The sequence below is a fragment of the Ambystoma mexicanum genome, chromosome 2p (assembly GCF_040938575.1).
Source record: "Ambystoma mexicanum isolate Mex_15411 chromosome 2p, UKY_AmexF1_1, whole genome shotgun sequence".
NCBI lineage: Eukaryota > Metazoa > Chordata > Amphibia > Caudata > Ambystomatidae > Ambystoma > Ambystoma mexicanum.
Window position 1 is genome coordinate 1,352,276,623 of NC_090923.1, and position 16,930 is coordinate 1,352,293,552.

At 45.9% G+C, this 16,930-nt stretch overlaps 1 protein-coding gene across 5 annotated transcripts in view; it reads left to right on the forward strand.

The window, feature by feature from the left end:
* SREBF1 (sterol regulatory element binding transcription factor 1) overlaps nucleotides 1–16,930 on the forward strand; it is a 274,327-nt gene that overhangs the window by 110,144 nt on the left and 147,253 nt on the right. For all 5 annotated transcript variants that reach the window (XM_069645725.1, XM_069645720.1, XM_069645721.1 and 2 more), the window contains exon 3: nucleotides 13,156–13,322. In XM_069645725.1, coding sequence (XP_069501826.1) covers nucleotides 13,156–13,322 — 167 coding nt within the window. The remainder of the gene's footprint in view (nucleotides 1–13,155; nucleotides 13,323–16,930) is intronic.

Below are 16,930 nucleotides of genomic sequence, written 5' to 3' on the forward strand. Positions count from 1 at the left end.
GAGGGAAAGTTTTTTTTATTATTTTATATGGTGTAGTAATTGCAAAGGTGAGGGGCAATTTATAAGTAATATGTTTTCTTTGCATCCTTTCCTTGCACTGAACAGTTTTGACCCTTGTGTAAGCATTTGCCAGCCACCGCCATCATATGCTCAGGTACAAACACCATTTGCCAGCTGTTGCCATGTGATGCGAAGTGTGACAAATCAAAGGTATTCATCCCTTCTTCCTGGGGGAGCCACCCCCTTTGAGGCTAGAGAGGTGAACCCGCTCTGCAAGACCCTCTGTAGGGGTCTGGGCAAGTGGTACTTCACTGGGAGTGACTCCTCCGGTTTAGGGGACAAGGACTCTCATTCCCACCAGCAACTCCCTAGACCACTTACTGTGTATCTGCAAATATTGGCCTGCCTTCCATAAAGAATATTCTTTAAGAAGAGATCTGTATATTACTGGGGCAAGTGGATCACAAAAGGAGAGTACGGGTAAGTCCCCTGGTGTAATCACGCTTTGGAGAGACAGACCAGGAGGGAGCCGCGCAACCTGCGATAGTTCGAAAAGCATTACGCTCCATTTTCACAATTTGTATGGCAGTAAGGAGGGGTGGAGCGTAACGTGCGTTTCCACTGTACCCTTCCACTTCATCATACATATGCACGGCATGGACTTTCATGCCAGCACAAATGCTGGGGATGCCTATGGAGTCGCAGACTTTTTACATCAGCAAAAAGCAGGCAGAGTCCATAGGGATCCATTGTAAACGCTGCCTACCAGCGTACATGGCAGGCAATGTTCTATTTGCACAGCAGAGTGCAAACGCTTGTAAACCACCTTTGACCTCCCCTTTTGCACTCTGCTGTGCAAATGAAGAAAATATGGCAGCAGGGACCTGGCTATGCTGAGGTGCAAACGTATCAGGTCCCTGCTGCCAAATAACATGGAGCAACAAAGGGAGCTAATTTTCCTCGAGCTGGTAATTTGGCGACGGGAAGCCGTTACGTTAACACCTAAACGTAAACAGCTTCCCCTTCCAAATGTTCTTCATTTGCATGGTGTAGTGCAAAAGAGATGGGTAAAAGACGGCATACACGCTTGTAAACACCTGTGTATAGGCGCATTATAAATGCCATATCATATTATATATTGTACTCTGCCTTTTGCCCTGCACTTTTGCACTCTGCCGTGCAAATGAAGTAAACGCTGCCTGGCATTTGCGCCTGCATGAAAATGAATACCTTGTGCTAGTGCTGGAGCATTTGTATGGCTGAGAGTAAGAGAGCGCTGGAAACGCAAGTTGCATACTGCCCCTCCTCTCTGCCATATAAATGAATGACAATGTGGCATTGCGCGAATGAAAGGTGGAAAAAAACGTACGCACGCCTTTTACGCCTTTCATTCGCATTAGCCAGGGAGCAAAATGAGTTCCTAGAGGTTTTTTGCGGGCACCGATGTTCCTGTGAGTTGAGCCTGCAGGTTTAGACGGAATGGGCTTGGGTTTGTTGTTGGACAAGTGTCCTGCTTGTATTTGTATTTTATAGAATTTCTATAGTGCTTGATGCCCAAGGAAAGGATCGATGGAAACTACACTTTCAGCTTGCTCTGGCTTTTGAGTTAACATCACTTAGAATAACTGGGCATTCGGATATGCTTGTCTCCATTGTGTGTGTCCTTAAGTGCCTGTGTTATGTTACGTTATTGGGGCTCATTACGAGTTTGGTGGTGCAGGAAAAAAGTGGAGATAATTCTGTTTACCTCCATTCTTCCTCCACCGCCAAACTACAGGTTTGCCGGTGTTACTGGATGGTAATACTGCTGATTTCTTTTTGTTAAAAGTGGAGGGGCTTCAAGATGAGTTAACTCCTCCACTTTTACCTCCAAAAGTCGACGGTATTACCATCTTGTTGTACCTGTGAAGGTAATACCGGCATAAAATGTGGATTTACACGGCCTAACCACCACTTGTAATCTGGGGGTATTACCAGTGGTAATACTGCCTGACCAAGTGGCAGCATCGGTAATTCCGTTTGTCGTATTCCAGCGGAATTCCCGCCGGAATACCAGCAAACTCATAATGAGCCTCAATGTTTTATACTGCACCCAACAACACTTTATCACCCTTACAGTGTGCAACATGTTCTTGGCTTAAAAGCCAGAGTATTTGTGGGCAGGAAAACACAAGGTCGCTTTCTTAGAGTCATCCAAACGGGCGTTCCTAGCCCTGCTCAGGCCACAAGTATGCCTGGCCCAAAAACATCCTTTCCAGGGTGGCTCTGCCCATCCCGTGTTATACAGTCCCATTCAGAACCGGTGAGCCCTTCTCACTTCCGTTTCCGCTCTTGAGAGAACGGGACGCTGTGGTATCCGATTGCCAGTTCAGTTACTTCCATAGCCCGGTGAGCTCCTTAACATCTTACTCGGATGTTAACTGCATCTGCTCATGTAGGTCTCGCTTGGATGTCTGTGTTCCTGGGCCGGTTACTCTCCCGCCAAATCCGATTGTAGTGGGCAACGTCAAGTATTCCCTTTCCCTGATACCGTGTGGAGATGGAGGCCGCAGGGTCCGCTGTGGAGGAGCTGAGGCAAACAGAATGGTGTTTGCTTTGGGTCAAAGCTAGCATGACACGGAAGGAAGGCCGAGTTCATAGACTTCCAGTGTCAAAGGTGGGGCGGACGAGACTCGCAGTGAAGGTGTAGCCAGAATGTCTCCTCTGGGATGGGGCGGGCGTGCAGCGTACACACGTACGCGCAAGCATGCCTCCTCCTAAATTAAGATTACTATATTTAGTTAAGCAGAGTTTTTTGTATTTATTTAATTTTGGGCTACTCCGCGACCAGGCGATGACTCCTCTTTTATAGGCTATCTTCTTTGAAGTAGACATTACTGTCGTACAACTAAATTGTGCTAATTCTATTGCCTGCGTGAGAATGACAGGAGTGTGCCCTGCATAATTCCACACGTGTGCAGGTGTCACAAAGCTCCCATGTGATCCTCGTACATGTGACGCTGATGCGATGGTTCTCGCCGTCGTTCTCCCACTCTTCCCCTTTTATGTACAGCTCGGTTGCTTGCAAGCTAGGTTTGCATTCTACTATTGGTAAATGTCGCCTCTTCTGCAGCACAACAGTAATCCGTGTGCAGAATGGCGACGGAGTGTGAACGTTCTAATGCTAGTAATGCATAGAAACCACTGCCCCCTTTACTCACCCAAGGACTTAATTCGCCCTCTTGTTTCATGAATATATGCTGAGCAGAGCTCTCGGGTCATGTTCTTTAAGGACTGGCTTTTAGGGCACACCATGTTGCATTCTTGTACTTGTACAATGTATAAATAGGGCTCTGTAAGTATGAGAATGCAATTCGATAGGAGCCCTGAATGTCAGACGGTTTGAACATTTCCAAACTGCCATCGGACAACATGCGAATCAACCCAATACAGTGCACTCCTTTCAAGACTTTGACACTCCCCAGAAGAGAAATGCTGGGTTGGGACCCTGTCTTTGACTGTTGGTGTGTATGGAGGTTATGCCGGGGTGTAAGCTCATGCAAACACTGCTGGACACAGTTGGGTTTTTATGTGGCTTGTTTTTAGTGGTTGTTCAAAGGGCAATAAGTTGCCCGGATTTTTGCAAGCAATTGTTGGTACATTTGCATGACGAAAAGAAGCCATCTTTGAAGCCCTGAAGAGCATGCACAAAAAAAGTCACATGCTCGCAGTCATTGCTTGACACAAGCATACAGCTTGTTGTTATCCATACTGTGTATAACACGTTGAGCTGCACAAAAAAAGTGTAATTCTTTTTGTGTACATTAAAGAAGCAAATATCCCCCCTTGTCAGCAAGAACTGCTCTATAAGCAGGTGAGTTTTGGCATGATGGGCATTTTGGCTTCTGTGGCCTTGAGGGTGAGCCTTGCTCATTAAACCATTCCCTGGTTATATCACGGGTGCTTGGCCTTCTTCCATTCGCACTCCTTGGCTTCAGGTGGCGGTCTGTGCTTTTAAGTGGATGCCAATAATGTGATTTCTATGCAGGCTTCTGAAAGGTAATAGCTTAAATGCAGCTGCAAACCAGCTCCTGGTGTAATAATAATATATTAACCAAGTCCTGTTTCAGCCACTTAGTTTATAAGCAATGTGTGTCCTTGCATCTGTTCCTTGCACTCAATTCTTGTCAAAAACTAACATTTGGAAAGCGAACCGTTTTTATAGGTATTGGATAGACATTTGACAGGTACTGCCATCATTTTCCAGCTCTTACAATTTTAGGGCTAGGTAGTACCAGTATGGCAAAACCTGTAAAATGCCAATCCTATGCTTGCACGAAGGGCAAAGCTGTTGGCTCTACAAATCCTTGTTTTGGAAGGTTTTTGCTTTTTCCTGGTGTTAAAATCTCCAAAAAGCGGTTAACTAAACCAGTGTCTGGAATGCATGGGAGTCTTCCCTCCCATTTCACATATTGCCATTGTAAGCACAGGCATTGCCACTGGGATTACCTGGCATATAATACAAATCCTTCTACTGGCAGTACGCATGATGTCAATATCTGACAATTAGCAGGAGCCTTAGAGCAAGCACATGCAGGTACTATCATGGGCACAATACATAATATCACTTGGGCAAGCAATTGTGCTAATAAATCACTGCAGTGATAACAGGCATGGTATTGCGTAGGTACTCCCATCACAAAGAAACATAGCATTACACACATAAAGGTAAACGCCTACCCGATAAACAGCCATGTTGTACAAGAGACCTGGCCCTATTTCTGCAATATGTTGCAGGTTGAGGAATTCTCCAGGGATGCAATGGTAAATCTATATTAAAACCTGGTCGTGAGGCCGTATATGAGAATGCTAGGCAGGAACTGGGCATCTGATGGTTGTGGATTCATGGTGGCTGCGCTGTGGAGCTTGCAGCTGTACATTGGCAAATTAGGGGCTACCGGGGCATGATATTGCTATGGCTGACCATGTGTGGATGTACCTTACCTATGCTGGCTGAGGCAGCGTCGGGTCAAAGGAACAGCCTGCTTGCTACCTACCTGGCTGCTTACTGGCCACACCACCGCTCATAACAGTGTCCCCAGTGGTAGGGATGCTAATGTGGCACCCTGTACGGGTTGGGGGAGATGCGATCCAGGCTTATACCGAAACTGATAGAATTATTTTTGGGGACAACATTGGTGTATTTTCCGAAAGTGACAAGTTGTTCATTTGGGATATAAGGCATAAAATAAGCAGTGTTGCATATCAAATTGCTATGTAATTCTGTAGGTTTGTTAATTAAATTGACACTTGTGTAGCACAACTGGCACTTCAAATTACTGTGTTCAATGAAAACGCAGCTCACCCACGTATTCCTCTGTTCCACTCGGGGCTCACCCCTCTTCTCCCTTTTCACTACAAGTTCAATCCTAAACATTTAAGTTGTTACATAATACATAATTACAGTATTTGTACTGTAAAACTCTGTATTTTCTTCATTGTTTTCAGTGCAGTTTAGGTTAGTGCATATACATCTATTAGTTTCAACTATTTTGTTTTGGATGGAAGGTGCATCATATTGATGACTGTATATTTGTAGATTGATCACACCCTTTTCGTTAGGGAAGCGTCAGGAGACCCTGTATCTGGGTACACATTTCAGAATGGATCTACGTGATTACTACGTAGCACGAAATTGCGAATCGGAAAATATCGAATTCCAAAATCGCGCTACGCAGTGATCACATAGACCACTTTCCCGGCATCCTGTATCCCCCTACCCCTCCCCCCCACTTACATTTTTTGGCAGCACACACAGAAGTGTGCAGCCGACGCGTCTCTATTCCTGCAGCGTCAGTTCCCTCACGAAGGTGGGTCGGAGCTGGCGCCACAGGGCCCCATTTTCTGTTTTTTTAAAACATGTTTTATTGTCCCCCGCTTCCAATGTCATGGAAGTGGGCGACACCCCTGCAACCCCCAATGCCAAACAAGTGGAGCCGGGGACACCCCCAAAACCCCCACTCCTCTTGTTAGAAGTTTTGGGCTTCGTTTTCTTAACACATGCCAAATGCGCATTCTCCATTTTTTCCGTTTTTTTGTACAAAACATTTCAGAATACGAGAACCAGACTACGCAACCATGGTGTAATCCGCAGAAGAGAAAGGTTTTTTTTTTCTTTTTCTGAAATGTCAATAATGCCTCAACCTTGCATAGCTCCAGGGAAACCTTATTCCACAATGTGGGGCCAATTACTGCAAAGCGTCTATCGCCCCTGGAAAGACGAGTGTGCGAGGAATTACCAGAAGGTAGCTGTGCATCGACCTTTAGAACCTTACTGGCTGATGCGATCAGGTAAGGCAGGACCTGGCCAATCTTGCACTTAAAGACCCAGCAGGCGATTATAAACTGTATCTTCAGCTGGAACGGAAGCCAATGCATTTCTCGCCGAAACAGTGTGATGGGTATAACTTTGGGTAGCTGGAAAATGAGGTGCTCTGCTGCATTTTTTATCTTTTGAAGCCTTAATAATGGATAGTTCTTAAAGACCAGCCTAGAAAGCGTTACTGTAATCAAGGTAAGAGTTGATTAAGGTATCGGTAACCAGTGGCAAATGTTCTTTGGGAATGAAGGGCAGAGCTCTTTTCAGTTACCGAAGGCGAAAGAAGACAGCTTGACAGAATCCATTAATCTGTGATGAAAAGGATAAATCCTGGTCAACATAATCCCCAGACTTCTCATCCTTGATGCATAAGAGGCAGGGAGCACAAAGAGTAGAGGGGAGCTAGGAATGCAGAAAGGATTATATAGCAACAATCCTGGGCCAAGCAATAAGACCTCTGTTTTGCTCGGGTTGAGCTGTAGGCCATCATTACTAGTCACCCACTCATCAACCATGGCTAAACCTTCTACCAAGGCGGGAATGTGTCAGAGGGGCCAGAAACCTAGAAATAAATCTGCGTATCATCTGCATATGAGTGATATTTTAACTGGAACCTTTGCAAGATCAACAAAGGTTGCAAATACAGATTGAACAGTAAAGGTGTCAAAGGGGAACCCTGAGGAACACCACAACCTAACATAATGGGTTCTGATGTATATGGACTAATGTTGACTATTTGTTCTCCGTCAGAGAGAAAACTCTCAAACCAATTGAGGGTCAGATTTGTCATCCCTGTTGGACTGTAGAGCTGAAACACCCTGTTGTGAACACTTTTGAAAATGTACATCGTCACATGGAAACTGCTTTTGATGGAAAACCTAGGTCTGTGACCTGTTGGTTGCATTCAGCTGTGCATCTGGTGCTCAACCTGTGAGCCGATCCCAAACTCTTTTACATTCTATCTTCTCACCCTGTTACTTTATTTGTATTTATTTATTTATAAAGTGCTTTAGGGGGGGAGTGGAGGAGAGGAGAAGGAGGGGGAAAGGGATGGGTGGATGGGGGAAGCGGGAGGGGGAGGGGGAAGAAAGTCAGGGGAAAAGAGTGAGGAGGGGGAAAGCAGAAGGGGAAGGGGTTTCAGGGAGGAGAATGGAGAAGGAGAGATTTAAGGGAAGTGGGGAATGAAGTGAGGGTGGGGGAAGAACGGATAGTAAGAGGAAGGGAGTTCCAGTGTAGAGGTGCGAGGAGTTGGAAGGAGCGAAAACGGGAGGAGGCACAGGGGGTTGGGGGTGCGGTGAGAAGGAAGTGGTCGGCAGACCGCAGTGAACGAGAGGGGGAGTAGAAGGAGAGAAGGGAGGAGAGATAAGGGGGTGCAAGACCATGGTGAGATTTGAAGACAAGGTAGAGACATTGAAATTTAAGTTGAGAGTGAAAAGGAAGCCAGCCAAGGTAGGAGAGAGAGGTAGAGATAGAGTCACGGGAGGTAAGGAGACAGAGGATGCGAACAGCAGAGTGGTAGATAGATTTAAGAGGGGCAAGGTGAGAAGCAGGAAGTCCAAAGAGTAAGGAAGAGCAGTAGAAGAGGCAGGAGAAGATGAGGGAGGAGATTAAGAGTTTGGTAGCGTGGAAAGTGAGAGAGGGACGAATTTTGCGAATATTGAAGAGAGGTGGAAGCGACAGTTGCGAGAAGTGAGGGAGATGTGTTGGGAGAAGGAGAGAGAGGGAGTCAAAGAGAAAACCTAAATTACAAGCTTGAAGAGAGATAGGAAGGTTGGAGGGAGGAAAGTGAATGAAAGGGGGAGGAGAGGAAGGGGGAAGAGAGTTAGAGGGAAAGAATACGACTTCTGTCTTGTCGGTGTTGAGAGAGAAAACGGGAAGACATCCAGTTCTTAATGGCAGTGAGGCAAGAAGAGAGTTGTAGGTGAAGGTCAGATGAGAAGGAGGCGAAAGAAAGGAAGAGTTGAGTGTCGTCGGCATAGAAGTGGTGGGACATGCCAAACGAGGAGATGACAGGAGCAATGAGGGAGGTGTAATGAGAGAAGAGGAAAGGGCCAAGTACCGAGCCTTGGGGTACGCCATACTCAAGAGGATAGATAGGAGAGGACCGACCACCCCAGGAGACAGTAAAGGAGCGGGATGAGAGGTAAGAGGATAACCAGTTGAGAACAGAGCCTTTGAAGCCAAAGGAGAAGAGAGTCTGAAGAAGGAGGGGGTGATCAGAATTATGCCAGATACCCTAATTTTTCCACAAAGTTTGTCCAGTCTCTGCCTGCTACGATGTCCACTCTTGGTCTCCTGCTTTCTTTCCTCTTAATGAAACAAACAAAGCTAACTAGACGTTCTCGCAAAGTAATGATCAATAGTTCCATCCAGCATGTACTTCCAGTAACCTACTACAATACCATAAACTGTAGTTTTGCCCCCAGAGGTTTTTTTGCTCAACGGTGTTGATTGCAGTATATATTAGTGCCTGGGGGAGAGAGCTGGCCTATTAGGAGGCCGGGAATGCAAGCAGAAACAGTGCCTCTGCCCAGCCATCACCTTGTTCTTGGAGGAGTGCCCCAGGCTGAGTCTCCACTGGAGTGGCTCAAATTGACCGCTTTACCCCACCAGAGTCCCATAACCAGCTCCTCTGCTCACTTACCAGTGCACTTCCTGGACCAAGTTATTTCCAATCATGGACATGTCTAATTTCCTTTTAGGGGAAGCATGAATTGTGCAAAGCTTGGTTTCCTTAAAAACAAAAATAAAAGTATCCGCACTCCAGATGGCGGCTCAGCGTGCTAACAGATAAATGCAACTTTTGTGGGCATGGGTGGCTAGAATCCCTCACTTGGGCCTACCTGGCTCGGGTTTCAGGTCAGTCACAGGCCCTGCCCGCCTCCAAAAGTGGTATTTAATGCTATATTGAAAACAGTTGATATCATTGAAAGGCAAGGGCCATCTTGTGAACCTGAAGTTAGGAATAACCCTGCCTGCTGCAACACTATCCTATGCTGTGATTTTCCTTTAACAGTGTGAAGTGTTTGATTCATAAAACTTCTGAAATTCTCCCTATACAGCAAATGATGGAGCAAGCATACAGTATATGGGATACTGGCCGGTGCAACACTGATTTGATCATATCTATTTATAGGTGTCCATTCATACAGCTAAACTTTACACCTCCCTAGTGTGGTACTTCAGAGATACACAAAAATGCTGTAGTGTTGCTCATTTTATGTCTTGGGTACAAATAACTTCTGGTGGCATTAAACATATGAGTAGAAAATTGCTAATCAAGTCAGTGTGTTTTCTAATCAATAACATTTTAATTAGCAAACTCTGCTAATCAGTTTTTGAAAACTAATGTATGCCCTTGGGGATTAATTCTGCTTCCATTTGAGGTCAATGTGTGTTTTTGCTGAAAAGAAAACGTTTGGGGTACAAATAGTGCATTTGGATAATGTTTCAAGATGAAGTTTGAGTGACAATGAGGACTGCCTTATGGGTACTCGGTGCTGATGTTGTGGTGTCGTGTCCTTGGTGCTAGAGAGGCAATGCTTGCTACATGGGCATCAAATAGCTGCTGTGCCAGCATTCATTTCATAATGTATTTTGGAAGCTTTTTCTGGTAGTATTACTACATTTCTCTTCGTTGTGTGGCTTGAGCTTGCAAGGTCAGTGTTACCTTAAGGATATCTTGACTATTTCAGCCTGTAGGATTTCCGTAACCTGAGCAGTGGCTCTGCTGTCTAGGTAAGGCTGCCATGTCAGTGAAAACCAAATCTGGGACACCCCTGTTTTAGGAACACTGAGACTGACACCCTCTTTACAGTGGGAGCATCACCAATATTCTTCTATGAACAAATGGGGCATTTGAAAGCACTGTCACAAATGATATTGTTGAATAAAAATGTAAGGTTTTAAGAATTGACAAATTCCTCTCGGAGCCTCTGTGTGTCAGCCAGTACCTGAAGGGCCGCCATCCCTGCGCCTCAGCATTGTCATTTAAGGGACACAAATTCCTGTGGCTCACTCGGAAAGAATTATGTTACACAGATAAACATTTTTATGTTCCCGTTCGTCGGAATAATCGTCCCCCAAGAACACTTGTCGCCCAGCTTAAATATTGCACCAAAGCAGAAATGGAAAGACCTTGAAGCAACCTGCATGCATAACTCACGGTTCAGTGTTTTCTTCCGACATTGGGCTCAGCGTGCTCTTTGCAAGTTCGGATCCCTGGCAAGGCCAGCTCGCTCCCTTGCGTGTTTCTGAGGTCGATTCATTGAGCACCATTAATTTGGAGAATAACAGCTATTGTTGCAGTGCTTGGAAACTGTAGGAATCCGAAATGATACGCCATATAAGAACCTGCCATAATTTTTTTGTGTTCTGTCCTGCAGCTGCATCTGCAGCTGGGTGCCTACAGTTGCTCAGAGCCTAGTATAATGGTATCAAGGTGGCGAATGTAAAGCTTCTCAGCAGCAGTGAAGTCCCTCTTTGAATAATCATTAAAAAGACAGACCATTACTGGTCGAACCCCAACAGGGAAAAACGAATTCTAAAACTGCACAATGTTTTGACATATTTAAGAATAGCAGTCAGGAAATGGATGAGTTGTGTATATGTTTATCACTGTCGCTCTATCTGCTAGCCCACTCACATTGGCGAGGAGATTTTATGAAGGCCCAGTGCCATTTGCATGGTGCTCGACCTTGCTGGAGAGTATGGGGATGTTTGAAAGTTTTATTTGACATTTTGTGCAGACAAACCTGGCTGTGAATGGAAAATAAAAGTTTCACTGTGCATGACAGGCCTTAAGGTGCCACCATTGCACCAAATATGAAGTGTGCTTTAACCATGTGGCTTATGCATTTCTCTTAGGTCCAGTATTTAAACTAAGGAATCCCGCCTGCAAATCTAGTGGGATTTTAAAAGAATTTGCAAAGCCTGACTATGAATAAACTTTAGTTCTCGAACAACAGATATGTTTTTAGCTAACATGTGGACATTTTTTGGGCATTGGCATAAGGCGCACACCTATGCCAATGGACTAACCCTATTAGGTATTTTCATGCTTTGCTCTGGTACTTGCATTAAATGGTGGGTATTTTGATCATATACCAGTTATTGGCATTAAAAGCCCAAGTACTGACATCATATCCAGGTTTTATGATCAAACCATTGACCTTCAACGTCCAAACTCGTACACGATTGTTGGGGACATTGCCAGTTACCATAGCAGAACTATATTTCATTGTCCCTAAAAAGGACAGCAGTTATAATATTGAATTGATTGTTTATTTGTATAGCGCCTATACACAATGGGCCTCATGACGACCCAGGCGGTAGAGGGTTAACGGCGCCGGTAGAGCTGCCGGCGCCATTAACCCTCTACCGCCTCATTACGAGGTCTGCTCGCGGGTCCCGCTAAGGACGTCTGGTAAAACCAGGCGTCCTTAGCGGGACCCGCTAGCAGACCAGGATGCTAACAACGGGCCTGTCATTAACGGGCCCGTTGTTAGCATCCTCCCCATTCCCATTGAGCCCTATGGGAATGGGGATGTACCGGGTCTGGGTCCCGGGAAAGGGAATTACCGGGCCCTCCAAGGTCGGAATGGCCCGGTAATTCCTCATTCCTGGAACCCGGACCCGGTACCCGGTATGGGGGTAGCCATGCAGCTAAAAGCGGCATGGCTACCTCCATACTCGTAATGAGGCCCAATGTGTTTCAAAGCTCTTCAAGGAGGGAGGGAACGTGGGAGAAATTACAGTTACATTCTTACAGGTCCTTGAAACAAATCAGAATGTGAAAAATAACTATTTTAATCAGCCTGGAGACATTTCAGATAGTCCAAGTGCAAGGACCAAATAAGGGAGGCGGCGGGGGGTGGGGGGTTGGCTGGAATTAGAGAAAACAGGCGGTAACATTGCTATGCCTGACACCGTAGTGCCGGAAAATTAAACAAGAGGAGGGGAGGGGGAGGCCTTTTTGGTCATGCTGAAACATTTTTGGGCTCTACTTTTCAAACAAATGTGAGGCCAGTACTAACAGCCTAACATTGCATGCCTTTTGAGAAAGGTGGTTTTCAAGACATATGAACCTTTAAGTTAGTGAACAAGTGGTGCTTAGGTGAAATGAGTACAAAGTATTTACTTTCCAAGATGGCTGCATGCTTTTCGGTTGCACTCATAGTTCATTGTGAAGTTCCTGGGTGACCCCTCTTTTCCAGATTAGTAAACATGACACCCAAGCTGGCATGCAAGCACAACATGGAGACTAGTTCGCAGTGTTCTACTGGCATGATATATGTCTCTTTGAGTGATTTATAAAGTGCCAATTGCAAACTTGATTTGTTTCGGAGCAAATGTGTTGTCTTTGAGCTCTATTTTAAAGGTTTCATAGTTAGCATGGTTTATAATGAATGGCTACCCCTGTGGGTGATAGTGCTAACTGTGTAGCGCTCCGTTGATCGCCAGTTTGTGCTTAACAGAACCAACATATTGAAGAATGGATGATTATTTATCTCGAAAGGTGATATTTTTCTATTCACTTGTTGATTTTACCCTGTCGCTTTCGAGTGATGTTGATCCCCTTTTTTTCTGCATATTTGCCGTTTTCCTCTGCTGCATGTCTGTGTGTCTATGACGCTGTGCAGTATAACTGTGTTGTAAGTTGGAGTGACATATGCAGGGGAAGAAATAAAGACCGCCTGTTTGTCCCCTTTGAGTTCTTTGCCCCGCGGGTTGCTAATCCAATGTTCTCCACCTCTTTTCTTCCCTTGTTCCTCCCCCCTTCCGCTGCTTCCATGTAGCTGTTCAGCAGGCAGTGCCAGTCCAACAGCTGCAAAGCCTAGCAACGTCCTCCCAACAGATGCAGCCGGTCACCATCCACGCCCAGCTCCAGAACATCTCCCCGCAGCAACTTCTGACGGCCACAACTATGAGTTCGGGCCAAGCAGGCTCTCCACAGATCCAACAAGTAAGTGTGGGCGCACAAAGCGGGAAGGGTTCAAGCCAGGAGGGAGGAAGGGCAGAAGTTCAAGACCGGAACTGGGTGAATTCAAGCAGAAGCACCCGAGCTCAGGGCAGGAAGCGCAGAAGCTTGAGGCTTATTTGACAAAAAGTGGTAATTGCATGCAAGTTACCCCCAACTTTGGTGCTGGTGGGTCCCTGCATAACATTTTCCACATTCACAAAATGGAATGGAAAACAGACTCAAAACAGGCAAACCCGCCTTTACTTTTCCATTTTACCCCGTTTTATGACAGTTGTAAATGCTGCCTGCAAATTCTGCGTTTCAGGTGGCATTTTCAATGGATTCCTATCGAATGCGCCTGCTTTTAGCAGGTTTGAAAGGAGATGGATACCATAGGAAAATGGCATGCACTAGAGTGTTGAAGTGTGGGGGGGGGGGGGTTGTGGGGGCTGTTTTAATTCAATACATTCTAGTAGTGGCCCTGCTCTAAAAACGTGTGGAAATCCAAGTAAAAATGTATGCGCTCAAGGAAAGCAATTCAGGAACGTGTACCATAAAATGGAGGCTGTTAAATGTTAAAGGTATTTGTACCACGCACTGTCACCAACGGAATTGGTCCCCAGGCGCTCCATCGGAAAGATGGAGAAATGAACACGGGAATCGGGGAGGTCCAAGGCAGGCCAAATACAGGGCAAAGGCAACAAGACTGAAAATAGCTCACCAAACAATAATGGGAGTCCGCATACTCGAGAGTGAAAACTCCAGTGTTTCACAGTAATAAACTCGGCTATGTAGGATGGACATGGTAGCCAACAGCCTGCCCGCCTTAAGGCTCAGGGGTGTTAAAGAGCCTGTCCAATCAACATAACAGTGGGTTTTGCTATTTAGCACCATGGGGATCCCTTCAGGGTGATGATCACATTTTTTTTAAGGGGAATGGGCTGCGTATTCCGTGTGCCCAATTTGCCTTAAACACATCTAGAAGCAAAGGTGGGCATGATGGAAAACGGTCAACGTCCCCCTTCTATTTCCATAATGGCCATTGGGGAGGAAAGCTACCTGAGCCGGAAGAACAGATAAGTTAGGAGTAGTAGGGCGTGGTGCAGGGATGCCGCGGGATTTCCATGGAGCCTTGTGAAAGGGTCGGGGCATAGGGATGAAAATCAAGATGTCAGACACCTGGGGAGGCAGGCAGATGTCTGAGAGAACACGGGCAGACACTGATTCATTCCACCCTCTTTCTAGGCTATCAGATTGGCTGGCTGGCTTGTGCCCCCTGTGTAGTAATAGGTGCTAATGCTAGCAGTGGGTTATAGTTTGGGTGGACTGCGGTTAAGAGGGACGAAAGGCGCACTGCCGATAAAATACATTATTTGCCTACATTTTCTTATAGAGCACCGTGCCATCTTTCTATTAACACTCTTTACTGGGTTTCCGTACTCACTCTTTTAGTTCCCCTTCCTCTGGATTTACAACCTGTCCACTCTCCTTTTCTCCACTCCTCGATTCCCAGAATTTTAGCACTTCAGCAGAGATTGGACAAATGTAAATCCAGAAACCACAGACATTACCAATGGCATCCAATGTTCATGTTTTTACGGAACACTGTGATATACACGGTGCAGCAAATGCCACTTCAGTGTGAGATTCAAGCAATGTCACGTTTTACATTTTGCAAGAAATATAATAAAGTTACTGACATTAAGTTTTCAGGTGCAGTGTATTGGTTTCTAAATGTAGTGATGCAAGAAAGTCAGGGAAACGTTCTAATCCAGTTCTTTAAATCATGCACTGAAAAAGCGAAGTGAATGAATGAGCCTCTGCTCAGTGATATACCTAACACCACGACATGACATTGAGGCACTCAAAAGTTCCTAAATGAAGCTCGTGGGACTTGTTACTCATATTGCATAATAAATATGTCACAGCCAGAAATGGGATTAAGCTGCATTTTAATGGCAATCCCAAACTGCTTGTCACATGCATGTATTTGTATGGCACCAGTGGCCTTGGACTCAGAAGTAGCCTCAGGTGGCAGTCTGTGTAAGTAGCCCAGTGTAGCAGTCTGTGTTAAGCTAATTAGGCTATTCTCAGCTACAAGCAGGAGGCAAATGGCACCTATTCCTTTCCATCGCTGTTAGGTGTGTGCCCCCTTGCCAGCAAATTCTTACCATCAAACACTAGGTGCTAGTCCTAAACATCATGTCCTAAACATCATGGCGGTTTAAATGTAGGATTTAAACCCCTTTGTGTCTTGCACAGACCGTGTAGTGAATAAACTGTGCTCTGGAGCTCTGTCTACCGGCGGCCATCTGTGTGGTGCAGACTAATGTCACAAGGGAGCTGAATAGGAAGTAATGCAGCATTTGTGCCAAAATCCATCTGCTAATTATCATCATAACACTGAAACACTTCTGGTTCGGAAAAATAATTAGAAACTGCAGAGAAAGGGAGGCTTATTTTATTGGGAATTCAAGGAAAAACGATTGGCTCAATGTTTCTGTAGCTTGCTCATTCTTTTGCAACCTAGAAGTATGCTTCTATTCAGGGAAGCATTCAGCATAATGCATATCAATAGCCAGAGCTCTAAATATTTGTTTTTTTTGCATCTCCTGCTGGTAGCCTTGAAAAACCTGGTTAGCTTGACACCAACTGCTACTAGGAGCTATAGTTGACTCCCCATGCTGCGGCTGCCATAGGTCAAGGCTTATGCAACATAAATTCGTGGGAGGGGCTAATTTCTGGCCCTGCTTTTATGCCTTACTCCTACATCCCGTCCCCTTTCCTCCATACTTATGGGACATTCCTCCGCCCTGTGGGACGGGACCCGAGCACTTGGTAAAAGCATCAAAAATTTTGCAACATGTTTGTCCTTCCTCTCTTTTTACACAGGGTACCACATGCGGCCGTAACCCCGCCCACCTTAGCTCCGCCCAGCACATCGCCCATCAGTCCTTTTCTCCGCTCGTTCGAGACTGGACACACTTGCATCTGTGGAAGACTTTTTCTTCCAGTTTCCTCCTCTCTGGCTCTTGCTTAGTGATCGCGTGGTAGTCCGTCTATGACTTTTCAGCTAGACTTTCCAAATTGTTCATCCTGTCAGCGACGTTTCGCTAGGGCGGATCCCCATCCTCTTTGTTTAGAGTCCTTGGGTCCTGACCACCAGTGGGACTCGTGCTTTTATTGCGCTTCCCTTTCGGTCCCGATGCTTCAATGTCGTTTAGAGCGGTGGGAGGAGGTGTTTCAGTGCACTCCCCCTACAAATTTTCAATCCTTCATTGACGAAAAGAAGAAACGGTCGGTGAGTTCTTTACTTTTTAGGGCACCCCGGCAAGGGGACTCCTTTCCGGGGTCTTCCCGGTCTGGGAGGAGCGTCAAAAGCTCTGTTACCGGGGCTTGCCCTGAGGTGCCGTCTAGGCCTAAAAAGTGTACCGAAGTTTTCTCTGAGGCTCTCCGTAAGGGGCCTTTTGACACCGGATTACATTCTGAGGCCCCTTCTGTGGGGGCTGCTTGTGGGCCCAGTTCTACTGAGGCATTGGATACCGGAGCTTGCTCCAAGGCCTCCTTGATTGGTGCTTCCCCTACAAACACCGGGGTACGTCCAAGGCCTT